Source organism: Capricornis sumatraensis, chromosome 7 (assembly GCF_032405125.1).
Source record: "Capricornis sumatraensis isolate serow.1 chromosome 7, serow.2, whole genome shotgun sequence".
In the NCBI taxonomy this organism is placed as follows: Eukaryota; Metazoa; Chordata; class Mammalia; order Artiodactyla; family Bovidae; genus Capricornis; species Capricornis sumatraensis.
This window is the reverse complement of record NC_091075.1, coordinates 105,090,055-105,115,204: the sequence shown is the minus strand read 5'-3', so window position 1 is coordinate 105,115,204 and position 25,150 is coordinate 105,090,055. Positions and strand designations below refer to the sequence as shown.

General features: G+C 49.5%; 1 protein-coding gene across 1 annotated transcript in view; it reads right to left on the bottom strand.

The window, feature by feature from the left end:
* PPP2R2C (protein phosphatase 2 regulatory subunit Bgamma) overlaps positions 1-24,127 on the bottom strand; it is a 161,810-nt gene extending 137,683 nt beyond the window's left edge. Inside the window, exon 1 of the mRNA XM_068975237.1 lies at positions 24,058-24,127. Coding sequence (XP_068831338.1) covers positions 24,058-24,127 — 70 coding nt within the window. The remainder of the gene's footprint in view (positions 1-24,057) is intronic.
* Positions 24,128-25,150: the final 1,023 nt, after the last annotated feature.

Here is a 25,150-nt window from a genome sequence, read left to right as displayed (position 1 = left end):
CCACTATGGAGAACAGTGTGGAGATTCCTTAAAAAATTGCAAATAGAACTGCCTTATGACCCAGCAATCCCACTACTGGGCATACACACCGAGGAAACCAGAATTGAAAGAGACACATGTACCCCAATGTTCATCGCAGCATTGTTTATAATAGCCAGAACATGGAAACAACCTAGATGTCCATCAGCAGATGAATGGATAAGAAAGCTGTGGTACATATACACAATGGAGTATTACTCAGCCATTAAAAATAATACATTTGAATCAGTTCTAATGAGATGGATGAAACTGGAGCCGATTATACAGAGTGAAGTAAGCCAGAAAGAAAAACACCAATACAGTATACTGACACATATATACGGAATTTAGAAAGATGGTAATGATCACCCTGTATGCGAGACAGCAAAAGAGACACAGATGTATAGAACGGACTTTTGGACTCTGAGGGAGAGGGAGAGGGTGGGATGATTTGGGAGAATGGCACTGAAACATGTATACTATCATGTAAGAAACGAACTGCCAGTCTATGTCCGATGCAGGATACAGGATGCTTGGGGCTGGTGCACGGGGATGACCCAGAGAGATGTTATGGGGAGGGAAGTGGGAGGGGGGTTCATGTTTGGGAACGCATGTATACCCGTGGTGGATTCATGTCAATGTATGGCAAAACTAATACAGTATTGTAAAGTAAAATAAAGTAAAAATAAAAATTAAAAAAAAGAAAATTCTCTCAAACCTGTCAGCCTCTTTCTCTTCCTATAGGGTTAGGCTTCTCAGCATGATTAAATTTACCTGTTTTTGGATTTATTCTCTCCTCACCATCCAATGCTTTCCCACTAAATCCAGCTTCTTATAGAGAAGAATTTCACATAAAAAACATTAGTGGTGAATATGCCTTCTCTTCCATTTCCTAGATTTCTTGTGCTCTTTGCAATGGACAGTATGTGATCTCTGAGCACTGAGCAGAGGGTCAGGGAGGGGGGCGGGAGGCCAGCTAGGGGGTGGGGTTGGGGGCATCTTTTGTTCCTTCCCTGTGCACAGCCCTGGAGAAGCAGCCTTGGGTTATAAATCCAGCTGAGCCTGTTTTATGGAAAAGGTGCTCCACTGCTGATAGGTTTTTATAGCTGCCTGTTTACAAAGCCGAAGCATAATTAAATCTTGCCCACCTCTCCATAGTGCCAGCTGTCCCGTGCAGCCAGGTTTGGGGTGGCCGGGCAGACAGAGGAGAAAGGAAGCTCTCTCCGCTGTGCCCCTCTGACTGTACTAAGTACCCTTCACCATCCACTGCCCACTCCGGCCCCAGTCCTCTGACAGACTGGGTTGGATTGCTTTGGAGACCCAGTGAAATGGGCACCCCTGTTCCTGTCCAAGTATGATACCCCCCACCCCTCCACGTGGGAGAAGGGGCTTCCCCAGTGACTCAGTGGTAAAGAATCTGCCTGCAGTGCAGGAGATACAGGATATATGGGTTAGATCCCTGAATCGGGAAGATCCCCTGGAGATGGAAATGGCAACCCACTCCAGTATTCTTGCCTGGAGACTCCCATGGACAGAGGAGCTTGGTGGGCTACAGTCCATGGGGTTGCAAAGAGGCAGAGGCGACTGGGCACATATGAACGCTACGCACAGGGGAGAGAAGAGAGTCAGGTATGTTAAAGTCAAGCTCAGGGGAATCCTAGCTCCAGAGAAGGGCCCAGGGGAGGACGGGGTACACGTGGTAACACCAGTGGGACTCGCTCTCCCACTCTCTCCACTTGCTTTCCCAGAAACGCCCCCCAATCCCCACCGGCCCACACCAGGTGCAGGCAGCACCATCCCAACCCAGGCCTGGACTTTATGCAGGTGGATTCTTTACCAGCTGAGCCACAAGGGAAGCCCACATTATGTCACAACTTGTCACAAACCCACAAATCAGAGTACACTTCTCTCCCCACCACTCAGCAGTGGCCAGTGTAGAGGAAAAGAGGGTCAGGAAGACCCTTCCTCTAGAATGAGGGCTGGGGAGCAAGGGCCCCCAAAAGCCTGGATGGGAGACAGGAGGGACCAACATTGCTGAAAACACAGACTTGTGCCTTTCTTAGCGAGAAAAATGGACCCAGCCACCTCCTGCTGGCCCGAGGGCCGCCTGTCCCTGCAGAATGACTCGCACGTCCCCGACTGGGTTCCCAATGTGTGAGCATGGCGTTTAACCCTCACGGTGCAGCTGGCTTTTCCTCACTTCCCAGTTCCTGGGGCACACCCCACTTCGCCCTCCTCCCATTTACGTCTCCTGGACTATTTTCCTGGGTCATCTGGGGACACTGCTCCCGAGCATGTGGGCCTCATTCCCACGTGCCACCTTCTTGGGCACATGCCCCTGCTTCAGGGAACACACTGGCCTGTGTGCCCACAGGGCAGAGTCTTCATCCCACAAATGAGGAAACCGAGGCCCAGCGAGGCCAGGCATCTTCCCTAGGGTCACAGAGCTGGCCACCAGCAGAGCTCAGGCCGCACAGTGGTCTCCAGGCCCAGCATCACCACTTGTCACCACGCCACACAGCCCCTTACCAGGATACAGGTCCAATCTCGTACTTTTCAGCCACTGCCCCAATTTCTCACCTGCCCGGCTCCCCTGTTCCCATATGGACATAAACATGTAGCCAGACAAGCGTCCCAGTTTGGACTAAGGAAAACTGGGTCACTCATAGGGGAGGGGCCAGAACAAGGCTTGCCTGAGATTCACAGAGTTGACCTACCAGGGCTCCCAGCTCCAACAAACCCTCCCAAGCCTGGGGCAGGGGAGTTGCTTGGAAGCAAAGTGATCAATCAAGTCCTTAGCTCGAAGCCATGTGGGTCCTTGGTGCCTTCCTGAGCTGCCGATGCCCAACACTCTCCTGAAATACAATTCACCCTCTGGGCCAGCACAGATCAGGATTTTCTCAGAACATCACGGGATTGCAGGAGACCTTGGGGCTGAGTTGGCCATGCTGCCACCCTGGCAGGTTTGCATTCACTGCCTCTATGGGCTGCCCCCAATGCCTGGCTCCAGCTCCTGACAGCTGCACCACAGGACATCCTCAGTTGGTCAAAAGGTAGGACTGGGATCATGGTGGGTCAGAGCTGAGAGTCAAGGCCTTTGGAGGTCCCCTGGGGGATCCTTTCCAGGGATGCAGATAAGCATGGATGGGTTGGGTGTGGCTCCTTCCATCTGGGGTTCCACTCTCAGCAGAAAGACGAATATCTGATGAGACCGTTCTGTGTATCAGGAGCACGTAATGTGCTCCTTCAAGAGAGCCCCAAGAGTCCTCTGGCCCTGATTTCAGAGCTGAAATTATAGAAATATGAGGGGGACCAAGGCAGGTCAACTGCACACAGGCCGTGGGTGCAGGAAAAGGCTGACCCCAGGGTGACCTGAGTCCCCCAGTGCCCAATTACTCAGCAGATAAAAACACTCCAGGGACAAACCATGCGGGGAGGGGCCCCCAAAGGGAACGCATAGAGTCAGAAGTCATAGGAAGTGCCCATGGCAACAGGAACCAGCCCCAGGGCACGCCAGTACTGCGTACTCCTGGCCAAGGGAAGTCTTAACTACAGGGATCCTCAGTTTTCTCAGCTGTAAAATGCACAGAACCACCCCCACCTCTAGGGCTCTTCACAACTCAGTGAGATGGGGGGACAACATTGATGCAGGGTTGGCAGGGGTGGATGGTGGATCTGCCTGTCCTGTGCCCCCTGGCTGGGGTAGAGGAGGGCTTTGGGAAGCTGTCCACTCAGGGGCATGCTATGTGTGACAGGCCTGCAGTTGATACAGGCAGGGTCCCTCCCATAGAACAAGCCACTTTGGTGATTGAGTTTTCTCCCCAGAGAACCTCAGACTTTCAGAGATCTACCCTCCTTCCCGACTATACAACATGGATGAATTTAGAAGACATTCTGCTCAGTGGATCAAGCCAGACACACAGGACAGTGTATGACTGCCATGTTATATGAATCCTTGTTGCTGATTTGTTACTAAGTTGGGTCCAACTCTTTGCAACTCCATGAACTGTAGGCCACCAGGCTCCTCTGTCCATGGGATTTCCTAGGCAAGAAAACTGGAGAGGGTTGTCATTGACTGAACCCACATTTCCTGCACTGGCAGGTGGATTCTTTACCACTGAGCCACCTGGAAAGCCCATATGAATCCTAGAGGAGGCTAATTAATGGACAGAGAACAGCTTAGAGGTTACCAGGGCAGAGGGAGAGGGGTCACTGTTTAAAGGGGCAGGGCTTCTGTTTGAGTAACGAAAGCGTTTTGGAGACAGAGTGGTGATGGTTGCATGATATTATGGGTGTAATTAGTGCCACTGGATTGTACACTTAAAATGGCAAATTTTATTCTATGTATATTTTACCACAATTTTTTAAAAAATTGGGTAATATACAAAAAACCCATTGAGCTGTACACTTTAAATGAGTGAATTGCATGGTATGTGAATTATATCTTAATAAAGTTTTTTTTGTTTGTTTAAATTAGAGATGTGAATCTTGGCTCCTGGGTCTCTGGCTGGCCAGGGTCCAACGGGGGAGGCTGAGCCCATCGACAAAGGCCAAACCAAGGTGCCCACGTGTCCTATGACCTGGACCCTGGTGGGCAGAGACTCTTTCCATCAACTTTGTTGATGCTCAGAGACAGGGAGACCCACCCCCCCCCCCAACACACACATACACACTTACTCTGAGGCTGGGGGTCTGAGGAGCCTCTAACATGGCCCAATATCCTCTCCCCACTCCCAGAGGAGAAGGGCCTGGAGGGGCAAAGTCACTGCCTGGGACACACATGGATGATTTTAAGATGATGCTAGCCCACCTCTCGTTCAAAACAAGACTGGAAGACAGCCCGAGTCTCAGCATGTCCCTTCTCCCTGAGCTTCTGGCTCCCCATCTGTTGAATGCAGACAACGGCAAGGGCTGCCCTGGACATGGCTCACCCAGTCTGGCTCACTGGCACGAAATGGTGGGCAGCTTCCATCCCTTCCATCACATGAACTCAGAAAACGGTCCCCCATCACCCACTGGGTGGATGCCATGTAGGCTGTGTTTGGGACAGGCCACCAGGCTATAATGGTTTCCAATAAAACTGCTTCCTCAAAGCCAGACATAGAATATGATCTGGGAGGTCGGAGTGTCCTTAGAGTCAAGCTGAGAAGGAAAACCAGCCAGCTCACCTGTTCCCTTCTGCAGTCATTCCCCCCCGCCCCCCACCATCACCACCACAGGGGGCTGCCAAGAAAGAAAGCACAGCTTCACCTAAGGCCACCATTCCAGATGTGGGCACAGCCCGCCTGCAGTGGGAGAGGGCTGGGGGGAGTGACTGACAGGCTGCATCCCGACCTGACCCCCATTTGTATTAATAACTTCAGCTTGATGCACAGAGGGAAGCAGGTCTGCGAGAATCGAGTCTACCTCCAAAAAAAGAACTTTTATTCACCTCTTATTTTCCATATTTTCTCTAGCTTTATTGAGATATAGGGCTTCCCTTGTGGCTCAGCTGGTGAAGAATCTACCTGCAATGCAGGAGACCTGGTTTCGATCCTTGGGTTGGGAAGAAGCCCTGGAGAAGGGAAAAGCTACCCACTCCAGTGTTCTGGCCTGGAGGATTCCATGAACTGTATAGTGCATGGGGTCACAAAGACTCAGGCACGACTGAGTGACTTTCACACACACATTGAGATATGACTGACATATAACACTGATTAAGTTTTGATACACTTATAGGTTATAAAATGATGACCACCATGGCCTTAGCTAGCATCTCTATCTCATCAAGTTATTATCATTTTTTTGTGGTGAGAACTATTTCAGATCTACTTTCTCAGCAACTTTCTAATGTATAATACAGTATTACTAACTATAATCATTGCACTATAGATAATGTGCTGTGCTATGTGCTAAACGCTTCAGTCTTGTTCGATTCTCTGCAACCCTATGGACTGTATCCCACCAGGCTTTTCTGCCCACTAGATTCTCCAGCAAGAATACTCGAGTGGGTTGCCATACCCTCCTCCAGGGGATCTTCCCGACCCAGGGATCGAAACTGCATCTCTTATGTCTCCTGTATTGGCAGGTGGGTTCTTTATCACTAGTGCCACCTGGGAAGACTATACATTATATTATATAATGTATAGATTATATATTACATCTCCAGAATTTATCGGAATATACCTGGACCTTTTGACCAACATCTCCCCATTTCCTCCAGTCCCAGCTCTGGCAACCACCATTCTAGACTCTGTTTCTCTGAGCTTGGCGTTTTTAGATTCCACATTGAAGTGAGATGGTATGGTATGACTTCACTTAGCATAATGACCTCAAGGTTCATCCTCATTGTCACAAACTGTAGGCAACAGTACGGAATGCTTTTCGTATTGAACAGAGAAAGGGTGTTGGGGCGAGGCCTCTGCTTCCTCTGAGTGGTCAGGAAGACAGAAGGCGGAGCAGCACCTCCAAGGTCAGGCACTCTGGCCGGCTCTTGGCTCGGCCAGCCACCTGCAGCAGACCACGCTTCTCAAAGGGGGCCCCAACCCTGTCTCCCATCCCATCTATTCTCCACAGTGTGACCTGGCTTTTCCTGAACCCAAAGGTAGAACTTCACTCCCCTTCAACCTGGGCCGGCTTGTGACTTGACTAAAGTCACACAACGGTGATGTGAGACCCTGAGCAGGTCAGCAAGCCAGGTCTCCCACCTGGTTCCTGGGGCACTTGACTTGGGAAAGCTAGCCCCTCCCCACCCCACTCCCCCAGGAGTCTGGGTGCCCTGAGACCACTGTGCTGGAGAGGACAGTTCTACAGTCCCCAGGGAACCAGCCCCACCACACACAGAACACGTGAGCAAAACCATCTGGAGCCCTCCAGATCAGCCTACCCACCAGTTTAGAAGGGAGACGCAGCATTGCCATGTACAACAGATTAGCCCAAATTCCTGACCCACAGAATTCTGGGGACATAATAGAATGGCTGTTGTCTTAAGACACCACCATTTAGAGTGGTTTGTTACATAGTAATAGTGATCATGGGCTTCCCAGGTGGCACCAGTGGTAAAGAACCCACCTGCCAATGCAGGAGACACAAGAGACATGGGTTTGATCCCTAGGCTAGGAAGATCCCCTGGAGGAGGAAATGGCAACCCACTCCAGTATTCTTGCCTGGAGAATCCTATGGACAGAGGAGTCTGGCGGACTATGGTCCATAGGGTCGCACTGGGTTGGACACAACTGAAGCAAATTAGTACGCGTGCATGCACACAATTGTGACCATAACAGCACTGTGTGACTTTAGGTGTATGACCTCTCTGGGGCTTCGTTTCCTGTTATACAAAAGGGGGTCATGGTGGTTCCGACGGTAAAGAATTCACCGGCAATCCAGGAGACTTGGGTTTGATTCCTAGGTCAGGCAGATCCCCTGGAGAAACGAATGGCAACCCACTCCAATATTCTTGCCTGGAGAATCCTAAGGACAGAACACAACTGAGCTACTAACACTTTTCTCACTTTTTTTTTTTCCATTCCCACCACCTCCTAGAGCAGGTGTAAAGTTCTATTGAGATGATGAACATACGTCTCATGATAACACAGCAGTCAAGAAATGGAAGCTTCCCTCGTCATCACCAACACCATTATTATTTTACCATGAAGACAACATAGTTGCACACATGGAGAAAGGTTCACAGCATGATTCCTCTCCTGCACAGGCAGAGTCCAACACCCAACAGACACACATCAAGAGACAATGAACACAGCCATAAGTCACGATGCGCTGGAGGTGAATTGATCTTTTTTTTTTTTTTAAAGCAAGAGACAGAGACTGATGGGTTTGCTGTAATCTGCAGATTACTCCAGAGCTGCATTATATATGTGGACTTACTCTTTTAAAGATCACCCACATGCAAAATTTTGCTAAATCTGATTTTTAGTTCAGCAGGCATGATATTCAAATCTTTATTCAAGCCCTTTAAAGACACTTCTACATTTTCACCCAGAAACTGTATTCCCAGATATCCAGAGACAGGAATAACCTGACATACAGAAAAAAATATAAATTTCAAGGATGCTCATCACATCTTTAAACACCCAAATTTGGGGTATAAGTGTGCAAGAGTGGGAGGTCTCTCAACCCTCCACCTGTCATCCACACCTACCATTTTTAGGAACATGCTTGTGTTGACCAAAGACTACGAAAGGAGGCTCAAGCCTTCTTTCTCCACTATGCTTGCCGCTCCAACCTGGCCTGGACAAACTCTCTTTCCCACGACTTTCGCCTCCACCCTCTTCCACTGCTGACTCTGGGCATCTCCCTGGGGTCTTCTCGCCTCTCTTCAAAGTTCTCACATCCCCATCTGGACTTCGCTCCCCCATGTCACTCTCCAAACTTCCAGAGACCTCTGGTCACTTTTGGTTCTTTCTTCCTTCTCTGCCTGGAGAGGTGGCCATGCCCCCTGTCTCACCAGCAGCCTGTTTGGTGTGTTCATCCACCACAGCCATCCAGGAGCGCCAGGACCAAAAGTTACCAGTCCAGCAACCCTAAGAGTCTCACTGCATCTCACCGCTGAGCTTCTCCCCATAACATCCTTACTGCCTGGGACATCTCCCCAACTCCCTACTTCCCTGCTGGACCAGCTACTCATCTGCTCTGACCTCAGCCTCTCTGCTCCCAGGCTACACCCTAGCTCCCATCACTCCGTGTTATGATCACCTGTTTATGTCTCCTTGGTTCCAGAGGTTCTCACCCTATTCCTCCTCTTTCCTGCATCCTTCCCCACCCACATCCTCACTGCAGATGATCGACCTCAGTCTGATGGATAAATCCATAGGCAGTTATTGAATAAATAACTATATCTGCATGATAGTCATTCAGTTCAGTTCAGTTGCTCAGTCATGTTTGACTGTTTGCGACCCCATGGACTGCAGCATGCCAGGCTTCCCTGTCCATCAGCAACTCCTGGAGTTTACTCAAACTCATGCCCTTTGCAGTGGTGATGCCATCCAACCATCTCATCCTCTGTCATCCCCTTCTCCTCCCGCCTTCAATCTTTCCCAGCATCAGGGTCTTTTCCAATGAGTCAGTTCTTCACATCAGGTGGCCAAAGTATTGGAGCTTCAGCTTCAACATCAGTCCTTCCAATGAATATTCAGGACTGATTTCCTTTACGATTGACTGGTTTGATGGACTGTTAGGCAACCACTAAAAATTTGTTCAGGATTCCCTGGTGGCTCAGTGGTAAAGAACCCACCTACAGTGCAGGAGATGCAAGTTCCATCACTTGGTTGGGAAGACCCCCTGGAGGAGGGCATGGCAACCGATTCCAGTATTCTTACCTGGAGAATCCTATGGACAGAGAAGCCTGGCAGGCTATATATAATCCACAGGGTTGCAAAAAGTCAAACACAACTAAAGCCACTGAGCATGCATATACACAAAAATTATTCACTTGGAGTATATGATAATATACAGGAATGATCCAGCATGTTAAATATTTTAAAAGAAACAAAACTGTATTTATACTACAATCTACAGGGGGCAGTAAGAGAGAAATACAACAATATTGGAACAACGTTTGCAGGGCTATGGAATCAAAGACATTATTTTTTTCCCCTCTTTATTCTACTTTCTGCATTTTCAAACATTTCTGCAATGAGATAAACAGAGGAAGAAAATTAAAATCTTGCAAGGAGCATCTTAGCATACATGCACCTTAGCTCCCAGAGTATGACAACATGGGGCACATTATGATGATGGATTGTATTTTCACAGCTTCAATAAAGAGCATTACCTCTCCTTGGGGAAAATATTCAGGGTTGGTTTTTTTTTTTTTTTTTAATCACCTTTCACACTGAAAGCTGGCGTAAGAACTACTATTGTTCAGCCCTTGACTCCTTCAGCTGGTTCATTCCATGATGAATTGTTCCTGAAGCAGACGGGCTGGCTAGGAGGTCTGCACAGTGAATACTGTAGACAGGAGGCGTATGCCCCTCTCCTAGTGACCCATCAGCTGTCTAACCATTTCTGCAGTGAGCAATTTGAGTTATTTAATATTCTCCAGTTGCCACTTGCAACAAAGAGGATGCTGACTCCCGTTCTCGACCCATGGTTCACCATCACCATGCCCTTGACATGTGGAAGGGCCACACAGGATAGACACTGCCCATCTGGCATGAGTTTAGGGAGACCCCACTTTGCACAACTGTGTGGAACCCTAAAATGACCATGCAAGCCCAAATCACTCAAAGTGATCTTAATAATCAAGGTGAAAAATTAGAAGAGTTTCATAATCTTTGAAAAACTTTTAAAAACCTTAAAAACGCTCTTATTGATGGTTATAAATGTATAGGGAAATAGAAGAGTAAAACTAGTATTTTATTTAGTACACAGTCATGTAAAACACTATATACACTGAGAATTCCTGTTTTTTTTTTTTGTAAAAATTGTATCTAGGCTAGTTTCAACAGTGCCGGCTCCCTCTGCTTGTTGGATAACTTATGATGCTGGGCAAGCATCTTTCTTTGCCTTGGAGAATTGCATCTCTAAGTTTAGATCAGCTTCCAAGATTCTATTCTCCGCACCTTCAATGTTGTGAAATATCTTTAAGAGTTCCTTTAACATGAAATATGTTGCCAGCGTCACCTACCCTAAGACATCTTACTTTTTTTTTTTTTTTTTTTTGGTCACAGGCACTTGCTTCATTTATGCCAATTAGTTCAGCTTGACTTAGTTCCCCTGGCTATACAGAATTTCAAGTGGTTGCAACTTCAGCATTCCCAGAGTGGGAGATTTCCTCTATAACTGCATTTTACATTCAATCCAAATTCTTCTTCCAGCATTATCACTTTTCTTTTTCTTTCTCTCTCTCTCTTTTCTGAACAGCATCTTTGTGGGCCAAATGCCCTCTTTTGACTACCCATTTTTGGAAAATGTCACGTGGGTTTATCACCTGGAAATAAGGAGGCACCATCACTATATGTTTTGCTGTCTGTGTGTGAATTCACAGACCCACAGGGACCAACCAGCGACAGACACTGGAAGAAATGACTTGGTCACGGATCACGATGCTCGTATGTTATTTACTTAGTGATCCTTGGGCTGGAGAGCAACTGGCAAGGTTTGTTCTTGATGCAGTTACTCACAGTTACCATTCAGGGGCAGCTGAAATCTGGGTTGTGTGATTGGGGCACTGGCATTATTGAACTAAACTGCGGTGCTGAAATCTGTACATGTTGGAACGGAGCAAAGTTAAGATTGCCTATACCCAGAGAGTGCGGCCAGGGGGAAGAGTGGCATTCGGGGAAAAAAAAAAATTGGACTGCTCTGGGATCGGATTTGAAGACATGCCATTTGTTCACTCAGTCATTCAAATGCACAAATACCCAGCACCTAGGAAGTACAGGTGGGTACCAGGTGTTGTGTACAAAGGAAGCATGCGTGTCTGAGATACATATCTGCTGATGCTGCATGAGACAGGACTCCAGGTCCTATGTTTCAGAAGGGCCAGGTTCCCATCCTATCTTATGATCTGAGCTCAGTCACCCCTCCTGGCTGGGACTGGGAACTAAGGTTCTTTAGTTATAAGGAACAGAAATTGACGCAGGTTAACATAAGCAGGAAGGAAGTTATTGGAAGGTCCAGAGGAAGTCACAGAATCTAGGAGACACAGAAGCTGGATAAGCGGCCTCAGAAGGAGCCGGGCAGGACTGGGAACTCAATTTCGGGGATCTATGGCCATTCCAGCCACTTATCGCTGTGCAAACTGTCTCAAAACTCAGTGTCTTCACCGAATGAAATGAGCATGAATTCCTTTCAATCTAAATTCTGGCCCATGTCTTCAAACAGAAACCATTTATTTTGCTCATGGGTCTGTAACGTGAGTAGCTCTTGGTGCCGATGGCATCACTGCTGAACAACCTGCCCAGGATCTCTCAGCTGATGAGTGGTGAGGAGGGATCCTGGAATCAGAAGGGGCATGCCTGGGGATTCCCACCACCCAGGCGACCACCCGTCAGCATCCAGTCCTGTCAGAATACTGGGGTCCAGCCAGGGATTATGGACAACAGGGTTTAAACTGTAATTCTTTACAAAATAGTAACGACTGTCTTCAGCAAGTCAGGGTGGAGGACTGAGCTCCATCAGAAAAGACTCAGGAGACAGAATAATCAAAAGCAGATGCAGGACTTTAGAACCTGGGTCAAACCAACCAACTATTAAAAAAAAAAAAAAAAAAAAACATTGTTGAGATACCTGGAGACATTGCTAAAATGAGCCAGAATTAATCAATGTTTGTTTATGCTGCACTGAAGTAGAGCTGATTCACTAACATGGACCAGAATTTAGATTGAAAGGAATTAGTACCCATTTTGTTCGGTGAGATAGTGATACTTGGTTATGCAAAAAAAACGCCCTCACCTTTCAGAGGTGCCTGCTGATGTAGGGGTAAAATAACAGTCTTGAATTCACTTTAAAAAATAATTTTTTTTTTTTTTTTGGCCTTACCACACAGCATGCAGAACTTCCCAGACCAGGGATTGAACCCATACTCCCTGGATGCACAGAGGCTTCACCACTGGACCACCATAGAAATCCAGCACTTAAAAATTCTTAAGCCAAGGGACTTCCCTGATGGTCCCGTGGCTAAGGATCCATGCTCCCAAGGCAGGGGTTCGACCCCTGGTCAGGGAGTTAGATCTCCCATGCTGCAACCAAATTTGCATGCCGCAACTAAAAAGATTCCGTGTGCTGCAACTAAGACACAATGCAGCCAAATGAATCAATAAATATATATTTTTAAAAATTCATAAGCCAAAAGAATGGGAAGGTAAATGAAGAAAGTACAGCAAAATCTTGAGAGCAGCTGAAAGACGAGGGGATGGGTGAAGAACAATCGATATACAATTTTCTCTACTTTGGTACATATTTGAAAGGTTTTGATAAGACTTTATTGAAATTGTGAAAAGAAAATCAGAAGCTGATAATGACAGTACAAGTAGCTCCCTTTTACTGAGATGTAAGCACAATACGCACATGATTGCACTTAATACCAAAAGCCCGAGTGGCAGGCACTTCTCCCCCTGCTTCAGGGAGGGGGAAACTGGATCGGAGGCTGAAGAACCTGCCAAAGGTGCCCAGCTGTGCCAGGAGCGGAGCCCAGGCCTGGCAGCCCCTGGGGTCACGGCTGCAACCTCAGAAGGGCAAGGGGGCAGGAGGATGCAGGAGGCCAGGCTGGTCCAGAGGAGGCCCAGCGGCTGCAGTTGGAGATCCCATCTCTGCTTGGGGCAGCCGGAGCCTCTGAGCAGCCTTTGTTCTGCCTCAATGTGCCATTCAGCCCAGGGTTCTTAAGGACAATGGGTCCCACTGTTCAAAGGGGCAATGCCCATCCTGGGCATCACAGGAGTCCCAGGTGGGTCCTAGTCCCCAGGCAGGCTGGCAACTGCAATTGAGGTTCAGGCGGAGAAGTCCAGATCTGTCAGGGGACAAGCACATGTCACTTTGCACATGTTGTTCCTTCTGCTTGGAATGCACTAGGATGTATCTCAATACACCACCACTCCTGACCCAGGAAAGGCTGCTCCCTTTAATGCCAAAGCACCTGTTCTTCACAGAGCTGTGATCACCCCCACCACTTACCCTGCAGTGGAGGGGACCCCTTCTCTCATTGACCCATCTGGATTAATTTCACCCCCACGTGGCTGGGACAGGTGCAGTTCTAGCTGCATGTCCAGCATAAGCACTGTGCCAGGCAGTCCTGGGTTCAAGAGACCCTTCAAAACTGGGTGCAGAACCAGAGCTGAATGGGCCACCTGTCACTGCTCTGTCAGTCTGACTAAGCAGTGCGGCGATCAGGAGAGTGGGTTCTACAGGCAGATGGCCAGCATTCAAACCCCGGCTTGGCTCTTTACAAACCAAGTGATGCTGGGCAAGTGCCCAAGCCTCACCTTTCTCCTTTGTAAAACGCAGACAACACACACACATACACACATACATTGGGGTTTGTGGGGATCCAATAAGATGAAGCATTTAGCATTGCAATTGACATAGAGTATGTGCCCAGTAAATGGTCAATCGTAATAATGGCACAAAATCCTTCAAGCTAGGCTTCAGCAGTATGTGAACCAAGAACTTCCAGCTGTGCAAGCTGGGTTTTGAAGAGGCAGAGGAACCAGAGATCAAATTGCCAACATTCACTGGATCATGGAGAAAGCAAGGGAATTCTAGAAAAACATCTGCTTCATTGACTATGCTAAAGGCTTTGACTGTGTGGATCACAACAAACTGTGGAAAAATTCTGAAAGAGATGGGAGTACCAGACCATCTGACCTGTCTCTTGAGAAACCTGTATGCAGGTCAAGAAGCAACAGTTAGAACCAGACATGGAAGAACAGACTGGTTCAAAGTTTGGAAAGGAATATGATAAGGTAGATGTCGTCACCCTGCTTATTTAACTTTTATGCAGACTACATCATGCAAAATGCCTGGCTGGATGAATCACAAGCTGAAATCAAGACTGCCGGGAGAAATATCAACAATTTCAGATATGCAGATGATACCACTCTAAAGGCAGAAAGTGAGGAGGAACTAAAGAGCCTCTTCATGACGGTGAAAGAGGACAGTGAAAAAGCTGGCTCAAAACTCAGCATTCAAAAAACTAAGATCATGGCATCTGGTCCCATCACTTCATGGCAAATAGAAGGAAAAAAGTGGTGGCAGTGATAGATTTTATTTTCTTGGGCTCCAAAATCATGGTGGACGGTCACTGAAGCCAGGAAATTAAAAGATGCTTGCTCCTTGGAAGGAAAGCCATGACAAATCTAAACAGTGTAATAAAAAGCAGAGACATCACTTTGCCGACAAAAGTCCGTGTAGTCAAAGCTATGGTTTTTCCAGTAGTCATGTATGGATGTGAGAGTCGCACCATAAAAAAGGCTGAGCACTGAAGAATTGTCGCTTTCAAATTGTGGTACTGGAGAAGACTCTTGAGAGTCCCTTTGACTGCAAGGAGATCAAACCAGTCAATCCTAAAGGAAATCAACCCTGAATATTCACTGAAGAACTGTTGCTGAGGCTGAAGTGCCAGTACTTCGGCGACCCGATGCAAAGAGCCGACTCATTGGAAAAGACCCTGATGCTGGGAAAGATTGAGGGCAGGAGGAGAAGAGGGAGCAGAGGATGAGATGGTGAGGCAACATCACCAACTCAATATACATGAATTTGAACAAGCTCTGGGAGACAGTGGAGGAGAGTAGTCTGGTGAGCTGCAGCCCGCAGGGTCACAAAGAGTCTGACTTAGCAACTGAACAACAATAATGGCTATTATGTTAGTTTCATTATTGTTTAATGATGAAGACCAGGTGAGTAACTCTGAATGAGGGCTAACTGGTAAGGACACCTGTGCTAAGTAACAGGACTCCCTAGGGCACCATGGGGCTAGTGGAAAGCAAACTATTCTGCAAGCCAACGGGGAGAACTAGGGGTGCAGAGCATAGAGTCTCATGGAAATATGTCATCACCAAATTGAGCCCAAGAAGACCAGGTGCCAGGTGTGTGTGAGCACCTGAGTGATGCTTACCTATACTGTTCTGACCACTTGGCAGTGTTCAAAGCTGGCTGATCCACCCTTCTTCCTGCCAGCACTCTCTCCCCCTTCCCTTCCAGGATTCTCCTAGGTCTGTGACTCCAGAGCCTTCTTGTTTTATCTTCTAGCTGGGTGGACAACAAGAATTCTCATTCTCTGTCCCTTAGATGTTGGTGCTCTGGCCTCAGCTCTCTTTCTTTGTTCCTGTCGCCCCCACCTCACTCTTCCTGCCCAGAGATATGGGTATCTTCTGTGCCTAGTGCATAGTGGGCGCTCCAGAAATATTTTGTTGAATGAACGAATGGGTGAATGACCTTGTTCTTCAATGTTGTACATCTGGCATCTCACCTCCCCCTGGCATGTAAGAGGATCAGTAAATGCCAGTTGTTGAACACAAGGGGAAAAGTGTTCAACCTCATTGGCATTCAGACATGCATTAAAACAAGTATTTTTTTCATCTATGATATCTGCAAAGGTCAAATAAATTAGAATACCCAATGCTGATCAGCATGAGATAAAATAGAGAAACTTTCTGGAGAATAATTGGGCAGTGAGTGTCAAGGACATTAAGCACATTCATAATTTCTACATAAAGTTGCACGTGCAGGATTCTCTCTGAGCAAAATTATTTCAGATTTAGGGGGAAGAATGGGAATAGGGTGTCTTCTTACAAACATAGCATTCTTTCCCTCAGTGTTAGTTATAAAGGAAAATAGGCAGCCTAATTATCCAGCAGTCGGAGGTGATGAGTTGAACTATGACATCTCTCAGGGGAAGAGTGTGCAGCCAATAAAATGATGGTATTTGGAGGCAGGGCTGAGGGAACCTGTTACACACCCTTTATCCCTGAAAATACACAAGGAAGATGGACCAAAGGGAAAAACATATCTTTCTTAATGGTAAATTCGGGGGGGGAAATGAGCTAGGGACCCCCGCTCCACTGCCCCACCTCCTGGGCCTGCGGGGAGAGACAGATCTAAAGGCTGGTCTCTGAAATGAGGGAAACAGGCTTCTTGTTGGAGCAGAGACCTTAATACTATAGCTCTGCCCAGCAGAGAAAAATGGTCCAGTGAGTGACAGGCTCTCACCAGTTCCACCAATCACAAAAGCCAAGGGAGGCGGGGTCAAGGATTCTGCCCTCCTCACTACAGCACAATAGGACTATTTGCAGAGGAGCCTGGGGGGCTACAGTCCACGGGGTTGCAAAGAGTCACACATGACTTAACGACTAAACGACAACAACTCATAGGGTATCGAATAATCGATCCTTTGAGATTTTCCCCTTTGGCGCAGTGGTAAAGAATCCACCTGCCAATGCGGGAAACATAGGTTCGATCCCTGTGTCAGGAAGATCCTCTGGATCTTGGCAACCCACTCCAGTATTCTTGCCTGGAAAACTCCATGGACAGAGGAGCCTGGCGAGTGGACTACATTTCATGGGCTTGCAGAGTCGGACATGACTGAGTGTCTGAGCATATTGCATTTGTGGGGTCTAGCGCAAAGTGAAAATGCAGAGGATAAAAAGCAGGCAGAAGTACCACTAAAGGTACAAAAATATAAAGCTTTCCATTTCTACCCATGACTGGTCCTAGTTATTTGCTATTTAATGACAGTTGAAAAAAAAAAAGTTTAAATTATTAACATGGATTTTATCGCCCAGTGTATTGTGTAATTACAGCTTTAAATGCAAATGGAAGAGCATTGAACTAGAATGCAGAATCACTGAATTACACAATTTGTATCTGGGAGCTCCTGCAGGTATACATAGCTTGTTCGTATAAGAGCAGTAAGAACACTGCACGTTTTTATTTCACTCTTTGATGCTTGAGGGTTTTAGACACATATCTCCACTCTCAGTGATGAATGAGGGTTGATGGGAACAGGAACTATGGTCCGCCTTTCCCTTTCTTTTGATGCCATCATTTTCAGAAGTAATGACTAGCTAGACCAGGGATGTTCTCACGAGTAACAAAGGTTATATTAGGGTTCCTTGGTCCATGTGCTTCTTAGAATGCCACTGCCTCCTTCCAGCATTCAAAACAAGTTTTCTGGTTCAAAAAGAAAGCATGGCCTCTCCAGGCTGTCAGTGCCTCTGTTTACACCATCACGGACATGCTGACTGGTGCTGACTCACAGAATTCTGGTGGCCCCAGGATGCTCAGAAGCTCAGTGATATTCCAAGTGACCCCAGGTAAGTGTGATATGGAAGCTGCTTAAGGAACAGTGGAGTCGCTTGTTGCACGTGTCACTTCTGTTCACCATCATGCTCCACTATCCTATCAAAGGTAACTCACAAAACACAGGTTTAAGGACACAATTATTAAAGATTTCAAGGTGGGGACAGTGGAGAATTAAACCAAGAACAGGGTTCTTGGTCCTTCTGAGCATGTGAGCATGGGGCCTACCTGGATTGCATGCCCAGAAAACCAGCCCTTCAGCAAAGGGACTGGAAAATTCTTATAACCTCATGCTTAATGAGAAAAGTACCCTTCAAAATGGTTTATATGGAAAGATTAAGCTTTTATTAAAAACAGACATGGGCATTTGCAAAAGATGGGAAGGAGCTATGGCAAGTGGCTAACAATGTTCATCTAGAGGCCATTCTTCTCTCTTTATCTGCATTGTTACTTTATAATCCTTCCTATTAAGCACCAGCCTTTCTCACAGCCATGCTTCAGGTCTCAAGACCTAAAACACCTCTCAGCGAAACATCCGTTAGCTATGCTGACTTTAAAGATAAAGACCAAAAGCTGCAGCAGGTAAAAACAACGAGGAGATGATGTGGAAGCATTGTATTAGCATTTGATTTCCATCTTGCAGAAAGAAAATGAGAAAACCTCTACTTTGTGACTGCACCAACCTTTAAGTGAGGGCTGGCCTCCACGACAGTTTGAGGAAACTGATAACAATAATAGCCTCTGCCCAGAGTGGACTGTTGGGAGTCCATGAGGCCTTGTGGAATCCCAGGGCAGGAAGCAGTACAGGAAAACTGTAGCTCAGAGAGGTGATGTGACTTTACAGGGGAGAGCCCCCGGTGTCCCATTTCAGCCTCCCACCCTGCCCCCACGCCAGAAGTGGAAACAACATCAGCTCATGAAACCCCAGGAAAGTTTATGAAAGGGACAGTTCTAAGTAAAAGCAAAAGGAACCAAGATTTCAAAAATCAAAGGCCGGCTCTCCCGCTTTCCCTCTGGGCTGGCTCAGGTCACTGTCAGACATAACCTCCCCTCTCAGCTCAATTTCCCTAAGGCTGGAGATGAAGTTGGGTCAGCCAGTCTGATATTTCTGTGGGCTCTGGGTGTATTAGTCATTCAGTCGTGTCCTACTCTTTGCAACCCCTTGTACTACAAAGCCCGTCTGTCCACGGAATTCTCCAGGCAAGAATACTGGAGTGGACTGCCATCCCCTTCTTCAGGGATCTTCCCAACTCAGGGATCAAACTCCATCTCCCACATGGCAGGCAGAGTCTTTACCATCTGAACCATCAGGGAATATGCAGCTAAGAGCTAGTCTGACTCCAGCTCCTAAAGAACGGACATTGTTATTCATGGACAATATCTACTAAGTCCTGACTGTGTCCCAGGCCCTGCGCTGGGCATGATCACACGCACCAAGCCACTTAATGCCATGAGTCCACCGAATGTATTCCACTCACAAAGCATGGTGGGGGAGTCCACAGAGAAGGTGCAACAACATCAAACACTTGCACATCCCTCACTTCAAGTGACCTGCAGAAAACCCTGGAACAGCAACTAAGGCTCCCACCCAAGATTAGAGACCCAGAGCAGACCTCACCAGGAATGCAGGTCTCCAGACCCCACCAGGAACCTAGGTCTCCTGACAGCAGATCTTGGGATCCCTCAGGTGGCTGGAAGTACCAGGAGGGGAAATCAGAACCCTGCAACTTTGACTTGAGTGCGTGAAAGAGACCAAAGAGATTTCCAAAACAGAACACACACACACAAAAAAAACCCAGCTACCTCCTGGCTTTAAGTTTTGGTCGTGAGTGACAAGGCAGCTTTTCCGTTTTCTCGACAATCAGTAAAGGCTGTATGAGTAGGGGTGCTGCTGGCTAAAAGAAACAGACTTGGCTTCAAGTTTGAAGCAATGAGTAAACATAGCAGCTTATGGAACTGGAAGCCCAGAGGTAGGGTGGACATTAGGCCTGGTTAATCCAGGAGTCACCAACATCTCACTCACTGTCTACTCTGACAGCAACTGTGTGTTGTCTTAAGACCGGCTTCCACCATGGTCTCAAGGCAGTTGCTGGGGGGACTTCCGTGTTCCATCACAAGAAAGGGACCAGCTTCCTGCAGCTCTCTCTACTCTCCACTCAACCTCCAGAAAGGACTTCCATGTTCATTTTCGAACCAGTCACTGCAAGGGGGAATGGAAGTACCCTGGTTCATCCCTGCCTGAGCAGAGCCAGATGCAGAAAAGGATGTGTTTGGTAAATGCTACTGCATGAAAGAGGATGAACGTATTTCCTAGATCCAGTCTAGCCTAGAAATGTCTATTTAACTCATGCTAAAGCTGAGTCTGGGTTTCCCTGGGGGCTCAGTGATAAAGAATCCAACTGCTAATGCAGGAGACTTGGGTTCAGTCCCTGAGTCAGGAAGATACCCTGAAGAAGGAAATGGCAACCCACTCCAGTATTCTTTCCGGGGAAATCCCATGGACACAGGAGCCTGGCAAGCTACAGTCTACAGGGTCGTAAAAAGAGCTGGACATGACTTCAAGACTAATCAAACAAATGAAAACCTGAGTTCTAGGACTGCAGCAAGAGAACATAGCCAGGAAGAGTCCTTCTTAGAGTCATATTTGGCTCTTGAGAAAAGTCTAAACAGAGACACCTTGGCATTCTCTGATCCCTGGGACCCCTTTCTCTAGGGCTCAGGTCCTTCCACTGTCCTGAGAACCTTAACGGTACTGCTCTCCCCCAACACACATCCATTCCGCAAAGTCCTCTATGCTCCACGGTGACACACGCCCATGGCTAGTGACCACAAGGTGTGAATGAGTGACTAACAAAACCGAAACTCTTCCCAAGGTATTTGGGATTTTACAAGAGGAAACTGAGGAACTGGGCTCCCACTGGAGAGGATGACATTTAACTCAAGACCTGAAGGATGAGAAGGAAGAGCAGGAGGTGGGTGTTCCAGGTAGTGGACACAGCCAGTGCAAATACCTTACGAGAAAGGAAAAAATGCCCTGCTTAAGGAACAGGAAGTAGATCACAGTCACTGGGGTGTTGTGTGTGTTTGCGGCCAAGTGACCAGCTGGAACAGGGATTTGTACACTTGGCACTTTTACAAACTCCCAGCATCCATTATTTGCTTGTGAAGCTCCTCCAGGAACAAGACTTTTAAATTCTAACAGTACCATGTATAAAATGCTTCCAATAGGCCAAAAGCACTGTGCCAGATGCTGTCTATATTAGCATAACCACTGATATCCCCAATAATTCTTTAAGACAAGTCATTATTACTTCTCTGTTTAGAGGGGAAAAGTGAAGCTCAGAAAGGTTTAGTAACTTGTGCCTGTTGCACAGCACATGAAGATTCAGAAGTAGGACTTGAATGCAAGTCTGTCTGACATCTGAGGCTTCCCTGGTGGTTCAAGTGGTAAAAGAATCCGCTTGCAATGCAAGAGCCACAGGAGACATGGGTTCTATCCCTGGGTCAGGAAGATTTCCTGGAGGAGGGCATGGCAACCCACTCCAGTATTCTTGCCTGGAGAATCCTCACGGACAGAAGAGCGTGGCAGGCAACAGTCCATGGGGTCACAAAGAGTCAACAGGGACTCAGCCGAGCATGCACGTGTGCTGTCTGACACCCAAATCCGTGACCTACTCTGTGCTCTGAGCACAAAATATGGGCAAGATGCAATAGCAGGAAGGTCTGTTTCCATGCAGGGTGGCCAGAAATCTCATACAATTCTAATACTTATTGTTACTGCTTTCTTGACTAGACCCTGTTCTCTGAGGGCAGGAACTCTGAATCCTGTTTCTTGCTGCACTTCTAGCATCAGAGCCCTGTCCCCTGCACACAGTGGCACTCAGTCTGGGATGTGGACAAAGGCTAAGCCTCAGTTTCTTCATCTATAAAATGGGCATGTGGGGTATGCGGAACTCCTGTGAGGCCTCAACACATAATGGGTTCTCCACACACATAGGCTGCTAGTTCACAATTTGTAGTTCTGGGGTCAGTCCTTCATCCACCATCTCACCTGTGCTGTGCTGTGCTTAGTCACTCAGTTGTGTCCAACTCTTTGCAACCCCACAGACTGTAACCTGCCAGGCCCCTCTGTCCATGGGGATTCTCTAGGCAAGAACACTGGAGTGGGTTGCCATGCCCTCATCCAGGGGATCTTCCTAACCCAGGGATCGAACTCAGGTCTCCCACATTGCAGGTGGATTTTTTACCATCCGAGCCACCAGGGAAGCCCACCATCTCACCTAACCCCCACATAAACCCTAAAACTTGTAGACAGCGTGGTATTATTCACTCCCATTTCACAGATGGGGAAAGAGATTTGTCCACATAATGGGGCTCCCTTATAGAATACAGGCTGCCTGGGGGCAGGACCTGTGTCCAGTTCCCAGGGCTAAAGCACTAGTAGATGGTCAGTAAATATTTGTTGCATGAATGAAGAATTAACAATCATCACCTCCTACTCTGATAACTATGCACGTCTCCCTTGTTTCTCCCTTCTAAGAGCTGGTGAATTCATGAGAAAAACAGGGAGAGACAGGATAAAGAAGGAATTAGGGTTTGCCAATGTCCACTATGAGTCAGGCAGTGCTTTTTACTTTAAGTCACAGAGACCAGCGCCTTGTTCCAGCATCCTCCGTGCACAGATGAGAAAGCAGAGGCTTCTTCCAGAAAGCCAGATCAGGATGACCTGCCAAGATCCCCTCTCCTGGCTCCAGCCAGACCACTGGGGGACCTGCCAGCAACTCAGCAGCCTTTCACCTCTGCCTCTCAGCAGGCTGCCAGCAAAAAGAACACCCAGGAAACACACTGATCCTTCCTCGGCCTCTCCAAGACCGGCGACAAAGAACCCTTTTCAGATGCCCTGGACCCCCGCTTCCCCAGGAAACCCCGAACTTGAGGCAGAGCCCTAAGCTAGCCCGAGCAGCCCTGCCCCCTCTCCCTACACACACCTATCAGCAAAGCATGACTCAGCGCTCCTCCTCCGGGGAGCGGGGAGCGCCACTCTCCACCCTATACTCCGCCCAGGTCACACATCCAGCCTCAGAATCCCGGGGTCGGGACGCCTGGGAGCCCACCCCTCGCTGATCCGGCGCTCTCCAGGCCTCTGCAGAGCTCCGACGGGCTCCTCGGCCTCATTTCCGGCGGAGCCTGGCATCGGCGCTGGCTGGACAGCGCTCGGAGTCGAGTCACCACCGCTCGGAGCCCACACGGGTTCCTGACCCGGGTTCTCACGCGCCCCACGCAAAGCCCTGGGCCCCTCCCACGGAAGCACCCACCAGGGGACCTCTTGCTAAAACCCACCAACACTTCTGCAGCCAGTCCGGCAGCCCCTAGGGAAGACGCAGTCAAGCCCCTTAACCCGGGAAGGTCTCCGGGCACAAGAGGCCCCCACCAATGCATGCCGACACCCCGCGCGGCCGGCCCTTCCCCGTCCTCAATGGAGGCTCCAATCCGCGGGCGCCTGGCTAAGGCCTGGGAGCTTCCCCACCGTTCCCTGGGCAGGGTGGAGCCGGGGTACACTTGAAGTTGCTACTGGCTTATAAGAAGGGGTCGCTGACCCTCTAGATCCCACCAGCCTCGGAGTGGGGAGTAAGGCCAATTTAGGGCATTTCCAATGCAGGGCCTGTTTGGGGTAGCAGGTCCCACTTTGGGGTTCACCAGTGTAGGGTCAGCTGTTCCTGTCTCATTTTATTCATCAGGAAGAAAAGATCCACCCCAAACCAGCCACCTTCTCTCACCCCGCTAAGGGACCTTGCTTCTGCCCACAGGGAGGGGCCGAAAACCTCGAGCCTCTGGGGCAATCAGGCCACGGAATTTTTTTTTTTTTCTCCTCCTGGGTCGCTCTTAGTCTCCGGGGAGTGGGCAGCCTAGAAAATTCCGCCGGGCTCTGGACTGGGATGAAAGGGCAAACCCAGGATTTTAAGCCACTAAATTCGCCCGGGATGTCTTCACCAGAGTAGCCGCAGAGGTGGCCTTTACAAAAAATGAGGGCCGGGGATGATTCAGGGTGCCACCAGGCCTGGAAGCGGAAAGCTGCCCGCCGGAGGGCGGCGCGGAGGAGGGCGCTGCCCTGTCCGGCTACCGAGCAGCAGGAGACCGACGCCCTCCGGCTCCCTCCCTCCCGGACCCGGGGGGTGGGGGTGGGGTAGGGTGGGGTGGGGGGACACGACACACAGCGCGCGGTCCAAACCTTCGGAGGGCATTCGGTGCGACGGCATCCCCACGCCGCGGCCGGCCGGAAGGGGCCTCAGACAACACGTACGTTACCTTCAGTCACATAGCTGTGGTCCCGCAGGAAGCTGTGGTTAATTTTCCGCGTGTCCGTGTCCTCGCCCATTGAAGGCCGTGCCCGGTGCCCTGGGCATGCCCCGCCGCCGCACACCGATGCAATCCGCAGAGGTCGCGCCGGGCGCGCGGGCCATGCCGCCGCAGCCTAGCAAGGGCGCGGGCCGCCGGGGCCCCGGAGGGCGGGCATCGCGCGACCAGGGGGCGGCCGGGGAACGGGCGAGGGCGGCCGAGGCGGGCGCCGCGGTCAGGCTTGAGCGCGGCGGGCGGGCGGCGGCCGCGGGTGGGGACGGGCCGGGTCCCGGGCGCGCATCCCGGCCGGCGGTGCGCGCTGCGTCCGTGCGCCCCGGCGGCGGCGGCGGCGGCGGCTGGGTGCCGGTGCGCCTGGCTGCGGCGGCGGCGGCGGCGGCGGGAGGGGACGCGCGCGGCGCTGCGCCGACCGAGCCGGGGCCGAGCCGGGCTGCGCGGACTGGGGCTGCCGCCGCCGCCGCCGCCGCCGCTGTCGCAGGCCCCTCCCTCGCGCCGCCCGCTCCTCCGCCCCCGCGGCCCGCGCCTCCCGCCGCGCGCCCGCCGCCCAGCACCCTGCAGGTGGAGCCGCGCCCCCCGGCAGAAGCTGCCCCTCTGCGCTCTCAGTCTCACGAATGGACACCTTTGGTCCCTGGGTATGCCAGCGGGCGAGGGAGGAAGGAGTTGACCAGCTGGCGGGAGGCACTGGGCAGCTGAGCATTTGGGGGCCACTTTGCGTGCCCGGTGGCTCAGACGATAAAGCGCCTGCCTGCAATGCGGGAGCCCTGGGTTCAATCCCTGGGTCGGGAAGATCCCCTGGAGAAGGAAATGGCAACCCACTGCAGTACTCTTGCCTGGAAAATCCCATGGACGGAGGAGCCTGGCGTTCTATAGTCCATGGGGTCGCAAAGAGTCGGACACGACCGAGGGACTTCACTTTTCTTTTTTTGCGTGCCCAGGTACTCCTGGTGGGTGGAGAGCTTAGAAGAGGGGAGGACCTTCAGAGGTGCTGGGGGCGGGTAAATGGATCCACTTCTGCCCAACCGCACAGACACCAGCAGGTCTTAGG